The sequence below is a fragment of the Anolis sagrei genome, chromosome 6 (genome assembly GCF_037176765.1).
Source record: "Anolis sagrei isolate rAnoSag1 chromosome 6, rAnoSag1.mat, whole genome shotgun sequence".
Lineage (NCBI taxonomy): Eukaryota > Metazoa > Chordata > Lepidosauria > Squamata > Dactyloidae > Anolis > Anolis sagrei.
Genome location: NC_090026.1, coordinates 77,363,994 through 77,379,738, shown reverse-complemented (window position 1 = coordinate 77,379,738; position 15,745 = coordinate 77,363,994). Strand labels below are relative to the sequence as shown.

General features: G+C 38.0%; 1 protein-coding gene across 3 annotated transcripts in view; it reads left to right on the top strand.

Annotated features, from left to right (window-relative positions):
- Positions 1–15,745, top strand: part of ZDHHC3 (zinc finger DHHC-type palmitoyltransferase 3) — a 41,633-nt gene that overhangs the window by 14,136 nt on the left and 11,752 nt on the right. For all 3 annotated transcript variants that reach the window (XM_060781775.2, XM_060781776.2, XM_060781777.2), the window contains 5 exons: positions 2,884–3,213; positions 4,546–4,670; positions 7,168–7,264; positions 8,919–9,000; positions 11,488–11,618. In XM_060781775.2, coding sequence (XP_060637758.2) covers positions 2,908–3,213; positions 4,546–4,670; positions 7,168–7,264; positions 8,919–9,000; positions 11,488–11,618 — 741 coding nt within the window. In that variant the 5' untranslated portion in view covers positions 2,884–2,907. The remainder of the gene's footprint in view (positions 1–2,883; positions 3,214–4,545; positions 4,671–7,167; positions 7,265–8,918; positions 9,001–11,487; positions 11,619–15,745) is intronic.

The following is a 15,745-nucleotide window of genomic DNA, read 5'->3' as shown; positions in this document are numbered from 1 at the left end:
TATTCTGTATAGACTACATACGTTAGTCCTTAGAGTATTTTTATTTTTGTTTTGGTTGTTTGATGTGCAATAAGTTTTTGTATGCTGGTAGAAAAATAAATAAACTTTGATCTTCCAAAAATAAAAACAAAAACATCAGTACAGCAAGACTATTAATGTGTTGTGCACATTTATAAATTTATTACTTATAGCCTGGTCTTTCCTTCAGATTTAGGGTGGGTAGCCACAATCTCATACTCTTGATTTTTCTCAAAAAACAGAGTTTGGAAAAGTCAAGGGTTTGGGACAACACTTTCCAAAATCCCTTAGCCAGCTTGGCCAGTTTCAGGTTGTACATAAAACACTTCTATAAATGTTGACTAACAAATATCCCATCTTGATGGATCAGAAAGCTGGCATGAACTGAATATATGTTCCCTCCAATCATGGAGTGAGTACTGTTTTTATACTATATTGACAGGATTGATTATAAGATGGTTTGTGCAATGCCACTCTGACATTTAACAAAATACTGTGGGATGGTTGATTATCTGTAACTAGAGTAACACTATCAAACTGAAAGCAGGCATTAGGTTGTGTTGATAGTGATTTAAAGAGGCCTTGCTTCCCCTAGGATGTATACCAGCCTTTTACTTTCCAAACTCTTGTGCCTGGTTAAACATGTTTGGTAGGCTTGAAACAATTGGATTCCCTCATTGTTCTTATAGAGGCTTCTCTATTTAGCTTTTGGCTTTCCCCTTTAGATATAATATTCAGAACCTAAGACAAGAGATTAAAAATTACTTTTCCATTACTGCAAACTGGATTCCATAAAGCTTTGTTTCTTATCTGTAAGATAACCAAGTATAGGAAGGAATGGCAGAAAATAGCCATATGATATCTAGATGGGTCACATTGCTTAAGAAAAAGGGAATGCTGATCACTACAGAAACAGGTAAATCTGTGTCAAAGCATTGCCAAGTCTGTGGGCCTGCTGAGTTGGAGTAAGGAATATCTTCTGAAGATTAGTCCTGGTTAGCACTGGGTACCTGGTGGGAATGAGGAGCAATGATAAGTCCATGATGAAAGATGAAAATATGCTGCTAAGTGAACCGAACCAGTGAGTTTTGAGTCACCAAAGCTAATAGTTTTCCCCAAGGGCTACTAGAAATTGTGTAGTTAAGTTTGTTGAATGTTATGATTATGGATTTAAGGAGGAAAAATACATAATTCCCAATATTCCTAATATGAGGGTATAATTGTAGAAGAAATGTTGACTAACTTATGCATGGATGTTGATTTGAAAAGATTTGTTCAACGATTATAATTGGTTTTGTTATCATTTTAAATTTACTATAGCACCCAGACAGTAGAGAGATTGGTATATTAGTACTTCAGATACTTAAATATCTGTTTTTCAGAAATTCAGTACACCCATAACTACTCTATGTACCAGCGATTCTCAAACTTTTTCAGCCGCAGAGCCCTTTTTGAATCAAATGTTTCTCGTGGAGCCCCAATAAATGTTTATATAGTATATTATATATAATGTATATCTACCATTTGATATATATGGTGGTTATGCATTATATATTTGGCAAATGGTAGATTTGCGTGAAGCTCAAAGGAGTGGATCGATGACAAACCAGATAGGTTAGGATAATGTGTGTGTGTATCAAGCATGGGCAAACTTTTTGACCAATGTAAACTTAACACTACTTCAGTGGAATACCCCAGGGGGCATCCAGACCAAACCCCTTCTGCCATGCAGGAGAAGCACAATCAAAGCACTCCCTGAGCAGTGGGAGGGAATTAGGGTTTTGGAAGCAAGAAAGGTGAGAGGGAAAAGATCTGGGCAGCGAGGAAGATGAGGAAAAAAGGCTTTGGCAACAAGGGAGGCAAGGAAAAAGGATTTTGGGGTGAGAGAGACAAGAAAAAGCCTTTTGGGGGCAAGGGAGGAGGGGGAGGCTTTTTGTGGTGAAGGGGCTGAGGAATCAAGGCTTTTTGCAGTGAGGGAACCCAAGTAAAAAAGCCTTTTGAAGGTGAGGGGGCCAAGGGAAAAAGGCAAGTGGTGGAAGAGGAAGGAGCAGGAAAGAGGAGGGAAGTCTTGGAGGCGGAGGAGGAGGGAGCGTGGAGCCCCTCAGTATGCTTTGTGGAGCCCCTCACTTCATGGAGCACACTAAGAACCCCCGCTGTATACTCATTTATAAGTCTAAAAATGCAGATTAAAAAAAATCAACCCAATATTAGTACTGTACCTTAACTTTTATCATCTTCTCTGCATGTAGTTATGAAAGCATGACCTGTCAGTCACCAGGAAAACCTAAAAGAAGCACTGACCTGCTGTACTTTGTCTGGCATGGATCACCTCCTGGCCTTTTTGAATGTCTGGGTGGCAAAACGGGGAATGTGGATCCCTGAAGCAGCATTGGTGATTTCCTCTCTCTGTGGAATGACCCATGACTTATCCTAGAGTCATATCAAAATCATAATTTTTGACCCAAAATCTGCCCACAACTTGTACATGTGGTCGCTATACATGAGTATATATACAGTATGTTAAAAATCAATAAGATGCTAAAATTCATATTTTATGCTAATTTTTATTCTTGTCATTTTTAAATTGTGCCACAATATGTCAAGCATTTATTAGGTGTAATGTAAATATGATTAGGTTGGGGTGTGATAATTTTGTAAAAAAGAAAAGAGAGAAGTGATTGATAGCAGGGGTTTTTGGCATGCTGAATCCCTTACCCACCATTACTGAGCTTGCTTTTATTTCAGTCTGCCCTTTGTTATAATTCCATCCATGAGCTGCATGTCAACGCAGAAAGTCCTCAGTTAAGTTTGCAAAGTGGAATACTTTTGAGAGGAGAAAAAACCCCATCAACACCTATTTTTCAGATCCAAGAATGGACATTATAGTCTATGATGATTACTCCAGTCCACCGCTTCAGAGACATTGAAAGGAAACCGGAATATCTCCAGCCGGACAAGTGTGTCCCACCTCCCAACAACGGTTCTTCGGGAACCATGTGGTTTATCCGAGATGGCTGTGGTATCGCCTGTGGAGTCATCACCTGGTTTTTGGTCTTCTATGCTGATTTTGTAGTCATCCTTGTTATGCTGCTTCCTTCAAGAGACTATATCTACAGTGTGATCAACGGAATAGTTTTCAACACTTTGGCATTCCTGGCTCTGGCTTCACATATGCGAGCAATGGTAACAGATCCGGTAAGTGTTGTCACTGAAAATATATTAACCAGCTGCCATCATTTGTTCTTTAGTGTGATTTCATGAGCAAATTGAATGACAAGGTTTGTATAAATGTTCCTTCTTTGACTGAGATGAAATGTTACATTTTTGAAACATAGTTGTTTCAAAAAGGTGATCTTTAGGTATTTTCTGAATAAGTCTGAGAATACAAAAGAAGGAGAAAGGGAAACTTTTCAATTCTGTCCTCTTCAGCAGTATAGATAATGCTCCTGACATGTCATGACATGGTGAACAAAAAAGCTGGAAAAACCTGTTGTGTGCTGCCTCTTCAAAGAAGTATAATTGCAAGCAAATTGTATTTTGAAAAAAAAAACTTGAGCTTTTCTTATTAGTGCTCTGCATGCATTGATTTATTATATGACAAAAGTCTAATCAAAGTGCATTTTAGCACTTTAAGATTTGCCAGAGAGCATGTTTAAAGTTCACATAAACAAATAGTTTGCCCAATGTTTATATGCCCAAAGAGTAATTAAACTACATCTTTCTAATCCAGGGATAGAGAACATTATGCTTTCTAGATGTTGGACTGGGATTCCCATCAGCCTTCTCATTGTTAAGGCAACCTAGGGCTGATGGGAGATGCAGCCATGAAAATCTGGAAAGCCAAGTGTTTTCCTATCCTAACTTATACTGCTGCACACTCCAATTATTTGTTTATAGTTGTTTCATTGTAGTTCAGTCTCTTTTTGTGAGTGCATGTGTTTAAATGTGAGGGCTTCCCTGAGAAGATAGTGGGGATTGGTCAGGTCTTCATTTAGTGCAGTGGTTCTCGAACCATTGATTTAGTGGCTTAGGTACACTTGAGCATGAAACCTGAAAAAGTGCTGCAACATTCATGCAAATACTGCTACCAAACATGACTAAAAATCACCCTGATTTCCCATACACACACCATTTGGGGGGGGGGGGCGGCTTTAGGACAGTTTTCAGGGGCTTTACTTGTGGTTTCAAGTGCTCTATGCAACCTACAAGGCACACAATGCCCATGCCCTGCATTAAGTTATTAGTAGTTATAACTGAGGTTTTGATTACATCTGTGTTCCTATAGTTGTTATATTTTCTCCTTGTATTTTTGATACATGTGATGAACACTCATTAAATGTTATTCTTCCATTTCCCACCTGAGGTTTTATGTTGAACTTTTAGTAAAGAGGTACTAACGCCAACCTGTCAGTTTTACCATTTGGCTTCCTTAAAACCTAGGAGATGCATCCATATACAGCACCTTTGTAATGGGACCTACTAAGTTTTCTGATTACTAAAAGTGCTCTGTCATATTTTCATTTCCAGGGTGCTGTTCCCAAAGGCAATGCCACAAAGGAATTCATAGAAAGTTTACAGCTGAAACCAGGACAGGTGGTTTACAAGTGTCCAAAATGCTGTAGTATCAAACCAGACAGAGCACACCACTGCAGGTATTATTATTACTACTGTTGTTGTTATAAAGGTCCTCTTATGTTATATCAGTGTTAAAACAAGTATGCTACAGACAGGCTAAGCAAGAAAAGTTTGTAAATAAAAAGACTGAAAGGGGAAAATATCCTGTACATAATATTAGTGTGAAGTTGGAGGCTGCTTTACAAATTTATTGCAGAACATGGACTTGTTAAATTTGAGTTCCTAGGTTCAGTCCTGTTATTGTGGCTGCTGCTGTTTGTTTATACTGGTGACAAGTGAATTAGTTGGGAACTTTTTTTTTTGTCATGTCAGGAGTGACTTGAGAAACTGCAAGTCGCTTCTGGTGTGAGAGAATTGGCCATCTGCAAGGACGTTGCCCAGGGGACGCCCGGATGTTTTGATGTTTTATCATCCGTGTGGGATGCTTCTCTCATGTCCCCGCATGAGGAGCTGGAGCTGATAGAAGGGAGCTCATCCGTGCTTTCCCTGGATTCGAACCTGCGACCGGTTGGTCTTCAGTCTTGCCGGCACAGGGGTTTAACCCTGTGTTCAGTTGGGAACTGAACAAAGCACATATCTTATTTCGCTTGGCTGTTGTGATGATATAAGCACTTTTTCTTATAAAATTGATACATTGAAATAATGATTTTCCAACATATCCCAAGCTTAATACTTGGAGGAATGTTATTGACATTGATTATAACATACTTCCAGTTGTTATCAGATGGTAGCTTGGTGTGACTTTCCAGTATTTAATTTGCTCAAGGAGGAGATCTCTACCTTGTTGATTATACTTTTTGTCCCTAACTCCATGTAGAACTGGGATTTGGCACGGTTCCCCTAGCCATGACTGAAAACATTTTGAAAAAGAAACCCACATGCATGTACCATATCGGTAATCTATGATCTTACTTCCCTGTGTTGCTGTATGTGTAAGGAAGTAGGTAAAACAGGTAGCAGGGAAATAGTGATTTTGACCAGGTTGGCTCAGCAAAGTTGCCTGCCTCTGCTGTAGTTGTTCTGGAAGTTCTGCATAATTGGGTGGATTTTGGGGGTGGCCACATATTAGGCCCCACAGCCATGCTTTCTGTTTAACAGACTTCCATATATTTCACTACCTCAGAGTGTGGTGGAAGCGCCTTCTTTGGAGGCTTTTAAACAGAGGCTGGGTGGCCAATTGTTGCAGTGCTTTTCCTGCATGGCAGGGGGTTGTGCCCAATGGCCCATGTGATCTCTTCTAACTCTTAAGATCCTGTTTAACTGGTCTTTAGGTTTACCTGTGTGTATCACACTGAAAGCCGGTTTGGTGTAGTGGTTTGAGCATTGGATTATGATTCTGGAGACCAGGGTTTGATTCCTCATTTGGCCATGAAAACCCATTGGGTGATCTTGATCAAGTCACACATTCTCAACTCCAGAAATCCCTGTGATAGGTTGCCATTAAGTCAGAAGGCATAGAACAACAGTAATATGTATTACTATTAAGAAGAGGAACAAAGTATGCATGTACATGTAGAGATAATTTTCAGGGTCAGATACTTGCAGAATCATGGTCTCTGTGATGCTGGCATTATTGTTTCCATGGGCTTAGACTCAGGACAGATGTCTTTCTCATTTGAATCAGAGGCCAGGTTTATACATTCTGAATGGCCACCATTTCTTTGAGTAGATGTGTCCATAATACTGGCTGTAAGTCCACAAACCCATGCAGAAAGTCAAACTTGTGGCCATTAATTCTCAAGTTATTTTTTAAAACATGTACTTTGACTGTGTGTTGAAAGGCATATAAGAAAGCGTGCTCTAATAGTGCTTGAGTAGATAAACATGCAGTCACTTGTATGAAAAAAGATACCAAAAAAGCCCACCCCAAGGTAAATGTGACAGTCTCTTTACAGAAATAATCAGCTTTTGACTTGGAGCTAAGTATATGCATCACAACAAAAACTAAATTAGTGGAAATTGGAATGTGCCCTGCAGTCCTCCCCACTTTCTTTTTAGATTATGTTTTTTTTATAGCTGGAAGGAGAGAAACCAGAAACTACAGGGTGTAGTTAATGCAATTGTCATAGATCCAGTTCCTGGGAGCACTTCTGACTTGAAATGATGGTATGACGGTGAATTGCACTTCATACAAGTGTTATTTTCTCAAAAAGAAGTAATAACATTTTCTAATGTGGTAAGATTTTAAATGAACATAAATCAGATTAAGCTTCTGTGATGAGCTGTGCTCACATAATTGCAGTCAAAACAAGAATGTCTGAGTCGGCTGACAATATTGCAGTAGTTTATCACTTATTAATGCTGCTCCAAATCCAACTTGTGTTTCTTCAATTATGAATAATGCTAGGCCTCTAAAATGATATGACCTCAGTTTAAGTCACTTGAAAACAGCTTTTCGAAAAAGAGGCAGTGTTTTCTCTATGATAGTTCTATTTTAAAACAGTGAGGGGTATATTGGATAATTGTCAGGATTTTATTGCAATGTATTGTACACATATTTGGTTCTTCTTTTAGTGTTTGTAAGAGATGTATACGGAAAATGGATCACCACTGTCCATGGGTTAACAACTGTGTAGGAGAGAACAACCAGAAGTACTTTGTACTGTTTACAGTAAGTAATTCACCAAGTGAATTTGTTATGATGTAGTTCAAACAGAGACCTTCAAGTAGGACTTGTTTGTGTTCTTTTCTTTGCCCACTGAAATAATTATAGTGTAATATTCCTGGGGAAACAAAAACACTTTATTGACATCACAAAATGTTTGAGATAAAGTAATTAAGGAATCAAGCCAGGTTTTTGGAAGTAATTGTCAGTTGTTTTCTTTATTCCATGTATCATTGTATATTTTGAAAGTTCTAAAGCCTATCTTATTTCATCTGTTTCTCAATTTTCCCTCATATTCAGCTGTATCTTTCTGCTGTTAACAAAGCTGTCTGGTAGCCCCACCACCACTGACACCCCTTATTTAAAAACACTATGTTTGTTTTGGTTGCCTGGAGACTTTTTTGCTTCACCTTCTCTGGTCATGTATAATCTAGTGAGAAGGGAAAACTTGACTGGCATTAAGACTTGACTGCTTGGCAGACAGGGTCAGATTGGAATGTCTTTGGAATTTTCCAGTTGTATCTCCATTTCACTAAGATTTTCTAACATTATCAATAGTTCTATTTTAAAACTTTTAATCTAATTTGGATGGGAAATTGCTGTTATCTCATGGCGTCTAGTATAATTTAATGGGAGAAAATTGATCCCTTCTTGAGTTAGTTTATTCCAGGTAGCATTCCACAGGGTATACCTAGGTCTATTCATTCTCTGCCTGAAGTAATTTAGCAGATGAGGTAGAAGATAAGGAATCTTGAATCATAATGGCTAGAATAATATCTGTCTGTCCTGAGTGCTTGTCTTGGATTTCAGCTTCAGCTAGAAATTGGCAACTACTGTTAAGCTCTTTAGATCTTTGGCTTGTTCTTCAGAGAAAAAGAGCGACTGAGCTAGTTCTTACTAAATTATTTCTGCAAATAAAGACATGACAGAGTTGCAAAGACAAACTGCTGGAGGGAAGAATATGGTGTGACATAAGATTATCTTCAGTAGAAGCAGCCACTTTAAAGATGGTTCTTCTACTTTAACAAAATGCAGCTGACAGTGAGAGATTTGTTTAATCTCTATTATCTTGGAGGAACAGTCTCACATTGTGCATAACATGACTGTATAGAATTGGAATATAAACTGTTGTATAGTGCAGTATAGTTTGAGATGTCATGGCACAGTATTGGCCAACTTACATGCCTACCAACCCCATGTGTACATATTTGCTCAAAAAGAAGTTGCCTTTTACTCTTGGGAACAACATGGTGTGTTTGTCTGTGTGTGTGTGAGAGAGAGAGTGTGTGTGTAGAATAGCCTGTGGTCCTTACTCTTTGCTAAATAGCACTAGCGTAAAAAGAAATTATATTGAAAAATATGCTGCTTTGATCTGATAATAAATCTGATTCTGTGGAGGATGGAACCGAAAGCTAGAAAGTAGAGAAAGATCACATTGCTAAATTCTTGTGCTGTGTAAATGACTTAATAAATAAACAATGATACCCAGTGATTGTATTCCTTGGTTTGGCCATTGAGGAATCTTTTGACTAAAGCTCTGCAAAACCATTCTTCTCACTCACAACATCATTGGAAATTTTGTCCATGCAGCAGGATTGTGGATGGAATGACATCATTTTCAAAGATGTATAAATAGATTGAAACGTATACTTTGTTTCAGATGTATATAGCACTGATTTCTCTGCATGCCCTGATAATGGTTGGATTTCACTTCTTGCATTGTTTTGAAGAAGACTGGACAAGTGAGTATTGACAAATGTAATCTTTTCTGACTTAGAGGTAATACATTGTTTTCTTTCAAAATGGATAAAATCTGTTGGAAAGTATCACTTCATAGATGTTATTCCATATTTGCTTTCATCAGGTTTTATCAGAGTGGTATGGTATCGAACCATGTAGAATTTGCTTTTATTCTATTGCAGCTGTGTATAAATTGACCATGTATATCTAGTATAATATAGCTAAGATTCCATAGTTGGTATTAGTTTGAGAAACCAAATTTCATATACATCAGCCTCATTATAAATATGGCCATTGTCTTAGATCAATGTGAGCAACGCACAGCTTCTGCACTCCATTCGGCTACCACTATTTTTACACACAAATCCTGCTGCCACTATACCATTGGAAATCTATAATGATGTAGCTATGACATACATCACCTCTGGAGGGTTGTGGGCAGCAATGTTTCTGTCCTTGTAGTTTTTTAGCCTATTTTAAAGAACATTTCAAGTCACAATTCATCATAACCTCTTTTCAACACAGTGTGAATGTATGATTATCCCAATGTGAAAAAATATATTTAAAGCATTAGATACATGTGGCATACCAAATCACTGAAATGAGGTAATAAACTTGGCAATAAACATGAAAAAGATTATTATATTCTGGAAATGGTCCTCTGGGTGGTGGGCAACTATTGGTGGAAGGAGGCTGCATTGGGCTCCTCCTCTCCGGAGATCTTGGAGAACACAGCCATACAAAAATTTGAAATCGTTTATCCCTATATTCCCTTGTCTATTAGGAGTCGTTTTGTCATTGTAAAACAAGAGGAGCTTGTTTTATAATAATGAATTTGAAGTCAGATTCTGATTCACTTTCTGTTAGGAAAATGGCCGCCCTGGCCTAAAATAGCCTGGGGGCATAAAAGATGACATAAAAATGTGGGCAGGGTATAAAACCAGCCCTGTCTCTGCACTTTTCTGCTCCTTACACTATGTAGAACAAGAGCATCTTAAAATAGTGCTTCCAGGCAACTATCCTGTTGAATCAAAACAGTATATACTGGAGCTCTTGGCTTTGATTACTTTTGAGGGTCCAAAGGAACCCCAGGGGAGGCCTTTTGCCAAACTAAGAAGTATACTGGATGTCTCTTTTGGATTTGAAAGAACAGTTGTTCCCAACTTAAAACTATTTGGAGTGGACAACAAACAGTATGGAAGTGCTGTCTCCTGCACTATGTAGAGAGGCCAGGTGTATTTTGGATATTTTTGGATTATCTGGTTCCTCTTAAAACAAAGAGATACATGTTGCTCAGAGGCCACACTTTTTGCTACCTCTATACTTATTGCAACTTTGACTCCTTTATGGTGAACAATCTATAAATGCAGATGCAAGCAAACCAAACTAGTCTTGATTTCCATTTGTTTTGGTTTATAGATTGAGGTTGCAGATGGAAACCTGTGTGTCATATCTTTCCTATCCCTGTGGGAACAAAAATGGGGCACTATCTACCGTACATGGTGGAATTGCTTAACCGTCTTCTCCTATATTTATGTATCCATGGGGCAGATTAGTTCTGATTCCTGACATGCACACTTTTAAGTGACCAAATTCTCTTTGCCTTCTGCAAAGGAGAAGGCAAAAGGCAATACAATGAAAGCTGCTTGTAATTGCTATGTGCTGAACCTCTCTCCTGCCATTACCATGTACTCCAACCATTTCTGCTTGCAAGATTTTAGTGTTCAGTTGCATTCATACACTTGAGCTTGTCTTTGTAGATGTGGACTAGAAATGTACTTAAAAAAAACCCTGACATCCAAAGTTTGAAGGAATTAGAATTCCCATTTCTATTCTTATCTAGGTTGGGATAGTGTTCTAAATGACTATGGTTATTTCTGATGTCATATTTTCAGTTATATAATTCCACTGCTGCTTTTAATTTATACTTTTAAATTATTAGTCACTGTGGTTTTTAATATTATGTGCTATTTAATATAGACATGTCATGTTATATATGTAATAATCTTAAGTGCGATTCTCCTTTCCATTTCGAGTATTTAAATATTAAGCAGTATAATTTATTGACTCTTTTTTCTGTCTAAAACACTGGTGCTCAACTGCATGTGAGCCAGGGGGCAAGTTCCCTTGTGTATGTGTTGCACTTCTGTATTTATCCAATCCTTTCCAAAAAGATGACCAGAAGTAGTGGTGCATCATTTTAAATTTTGTGAAGGACTCCGGTAAAATTTGATACAATGGGAAGAAAGTTATAGAAGCTTTCTGTTTGGGGTTGGGATATCTTTGCACAGTTGGGAGGACTATCTTTTACGTTTAGGTTGAAACAAGCCTGAAAATGGTGCTTTCTTTTATATTAGAGGGTGGGGGAGCAGGGTTGAGACTACAGAAACTACAAAAGTAGGGTTCAGGAACCACATGTGACTCCATAGGCTGCTTTTTGCCCACCTCAGTCTAAAGCATTCAATGCTTGCCGTGTTCTGTTTTTGCAGAGTGCAGTTCTTTCTCTCCACCAACTACTGTGATCCTACTTATTCTCCTGTGTTTTGAGGCTCTCCTCTTTCTCATCTTTACATCTGTTATGTTTGGAACGCAGGTACACTCCATTTGCACAGATGAAACGGTGAGTATGTCTGGGCTTCTTTCCGTGTTCCTTTGGCTAAAAACATAATTTGTCCAATAGGTAAGAGATCAAAGTAAGGTAACAATAAAGAAATAACAAGCATAATTCAGAGGCAGGCTGGGGTATATATGAAAATATGCTTGTGAAGAATATTGTTCTATTTGCCATTGGAATCCCTTTGTGCTGGCCTTTTTCTCCTAAAATAGAGAGTCTTTCATACTAAAGTCTGAGCTCTTCACAGTCACTAACATTCCAGCATCTCAGTTTGACCTATACATTGCTATTAGTCCCATCTTGACACAGAGATTTACTTTGATGAGGTGAAAAATATGGCAGAAACCATGTTTACAGAAATAAGTGTACTTTTAAAGCAATTCGTTTTTTAAAAATAAAATGTAATTCCTCTGTGCATTTTATTTGTGTCATTTCAAAGAAAAATTATGAGGGTATTATTATAGCCTAAACTCTCTCTAGAAGTGTGAACTCTGTCTAAAATCCAAAGTGACTATTTTTTTTCTTATGATGAGAAGAACCTGAGTAGGAAAGACAGTGTTTTGCAAGGTAGAAGGCAGACGAGGGAGACCACAACCCAATTAGATAGAATAAATCAAGGAAGCCAAGGCCCCTGCAAGACTCACCCAGAGTTGTTCATGAGTTGGAGCTCAGCCTATCATAGGGCTGCCATAAATCAAAATCAATGTTACAACAGCTAAAAATTATTTTTGATTTTACTGAGACCGTGTGAAGAAAATCTGTGACAGTCTCAGTATGTAAGAGTGCGATGATCCTTCATAATGGATGTGGCAAAAGAGATCTGTCTATTTTATTGAGCATACAGAGAGTTGGCTGTGATTTCTCTGTCCTTTTTATTGGCTGTTTCCCAGTAGACAGTTCATGCTTTTTGCAGTGTCCTTCAACTTGTCTGAAGTATTTTCTGGTGAGCATAGCCAGCCATAAATAAAATTCAGCTCCGGTTCAACATAAACAAAGTGAGCAGTTTTTGAATTCTTCTTTTTCCTCATAAGGAGAAGGCCTCTGTGTTTCACCTGATTTTTATTCCAGAGTGGAAATGATGGTCAAATATTTAACCACCTATTTTTATTATTTGCCTTTGAAAAGAGTTACTGTGTTCCAAGAGTAAATTGCATAATCGTAATCATTATTGTTTACTGAGTTGGCATACCTGAAACTGCAGATCTTCACACAGTGGGGCGTTTGTGGCATCATCACTTTATTCATGCCCTTGCCAGCTTTTTTTTAACCAAAGGTTTTAGAATCTCCCAGCCTGGGCAGATACAAAGATCTTCACCTAGTTCCAAAGAGAGTAACATTTGGGCAAAGAAAGCTTTCCCTGTAAAGGCATTGCAGACCTAAGGTGATATTGCCAAAAAGGTTGTTCTCAATCACTATTCACCCCAGTTGAGCAGAGGATCATGAAAAACTGCCTTCAAGGAAGACCTTAGTACTGGAATATACCTGTACAGCAGAAGATAGATCATAAAATAGCCATGTTCCATGACATTTCGAGTTTCAAAGATTAAAACTGTCTGGCGCTTTGAATTTAAGTACTCACATGGATGACCATCTATAGAGAGATGGTATAAAGGAATTTAGATAAATCTCGCTATGGTATTCAGTGCCCCATCTCTTTTTATCATTTTTGTGAACCTAAATACTTCAAGTATATTCCAGCGTTCTTGTAAGAAAGGTGCTTTAATTCCTGGATTGTTATGGTGGTGCTTTCTCAGTGTATATTCTGTTACTACCTGGGATATGCAAACGAGAAGTATACATGATGCTTTGTTGAGTCTAATATAAAGGCATTATGATTCTGGAAGCTTAATCTTCTCCTAGTGATTTCTAGTACTCAGTACATTTGATTTTGCTTTACGCTAAACTGACACTTAAAGCTTCAAAGCCTGTTTTCCTGAGTAAAGCCTCATCAAGACACACACGTACATATGATAATTTTTTTTCACATCATTTTGCAGATATGTTCAATTTCATGTGTTATGTTACTCATCCACCAAGTTTGAAAAATCCTTCATAAAGTCACTAGTCTTATTTGGGTTTTCCTATGCTGAATTAGCCAGGTGTGTTCTTCAAACTCAGTTACATCGCTATCAATTCCTGATTAGAATAAGTTATGAACAAGTTAATATATTGGCCAAACAAAGATCTAGGCCCTACTGCTTGTTTTTTTCTCTGTGTCAGGAATAGAAATCATGCATCTCTCCAGGAAGTGTTGGACTGCAACTCCCAACCTCCTAACTTGTACTGCCAATGGCAATGAGTGCTGAGAGCTGGAATCCAATATTATGAGGAGGGGTGTATGGTTTCCACCACTAATTTGCATGAACATTTTCTGTTTACATTCTTTCCCAACCCCTCAAAAGTTATTTACAACTATAATTTCCAAATGTATTTGAAGAGTTTTGTCAGAAGTGTTTTCAAATTTTCAAACAAAAGTCTGCATTCAGATATAATGATAAGTGTGTTTTATCATCTGAAGCATTAGCAACCTTGGGCTCCTGCTCAATCCCTTTCTTGGTATATGCAAGAGTATATTAGAAGCTCCTGTTCCTGGTTTACAGCAAACTAGAGCATGGACCTGGCAGATGTGTGTTTTGATTGTCATTTGGAGATTTTGCTGTGTGTAAACCCCTGGTGGTGCAGCGGGTTAAACCACTGAGCTGCTGAACTTGCTGACTGAAAGGTTGGCAGTTTGAATCCGGAGAGCGGGGTGATCTCTCGCTGTAAAGCTCAGTTTCTGCTAACCTAGAAGTTTGAAAACATGCAAATTTGAGTAGCTCAATAGGTATCACTTCTGTAGGAAGGTAACGGTGCTCCATGCATTCATGCTGACCACATGACCTTGGAGATGTCTACAGATAATGCTGACTCTTCAGCTTAGAAATGGAGATGGCACAACCCTCCAGAACTGGACACGATTAGGCTTAATGCCAAAGGAAACTTTTACCTTTACCTTAAACCATAGTTTACAAAGGTTACATACAAGAGCAAATTGCAGTTACTACTATGGGATCACAAGCTTCTAATTTCCTCCTGGAAGAGTGAAATAAGCATACAGATTTGAGGCTTGTCTTGCTGGTAACAGTGGACCAAGGTGTGCAGCTAAGTCTGAATGCAGTCCTTATCTATTGGAGCAACCTTCTTCCCATAAATCTACATATGTGGTGATACATTTTTAATCATTAAAATAAGAGAACATGAAGCCATGTTCAGTGTTTTTCAATACATGTAATGATTTTATCTTTTCTGACATGGTTGAACTGATGGTAGGTCTTGTAATTTCGTGACATCATCCCGAATCCTTCTTAATAAGTGGATGTGCATTTCTTTCCTAATTTGTTTTTTCTTTAAAAAATTAGCAGTGTACATTTCCATGTCAGAGTCTGCCAGACACAGACATTTGTTAGTTTGTCAGGTCAGAAAGCATTATTTGTATCTGAGAACAATAGGCCAGATCTTGGTATTCTTCCAATGTCTTCTACTGCAAAGGCTGATGAAATTGATTCATTTAGCTTCACTGCAGCCGTCCTTTTTGCCTTTAGAAATGTTTTGACACTTTTATCATTCAAAGGGCTTGCCACCTCCCCACTAGTTTTCAGTATGTTTATGCCGTCAATAATTTTCATTTCGGAGTGATTCTGTACCTTTATAATTTGCACATTTTGTGAAAGTCTGTGGTTTCCCCATAACTCAGTTTTTCTTCTGTTGGGGAAGATTTTTGCTTCCTTTTAAGGTTTATTGGCACCATCCTTTTGTATTTTCCATATGCAGTCTTATTTGTGGCCAACCTTCTTGTTGCTCTGCCTGTTTGCATCAGTTTCAAGCATCTTTTCAGATTTTCTGAACTCTTTCATACCTGTTTTATAATTAATGCACCTTTCGACTAAATTGGCTTTTCTAAAACTAAGTTCGACTATGTTGGATGTTCTTTGCCTCCCTCCTTCTTTATGCATAGTTTGGATTGATAGTAAAATAGCCAGAGTTCATGGGTAAGGAATCTTTACATTTCACATTCACATATAGCAGCTGCTTAGTATCTTCTCACCTGTATTATATAATCTGCTTATTCTATTTACCCTAATTTAATTTGTTGT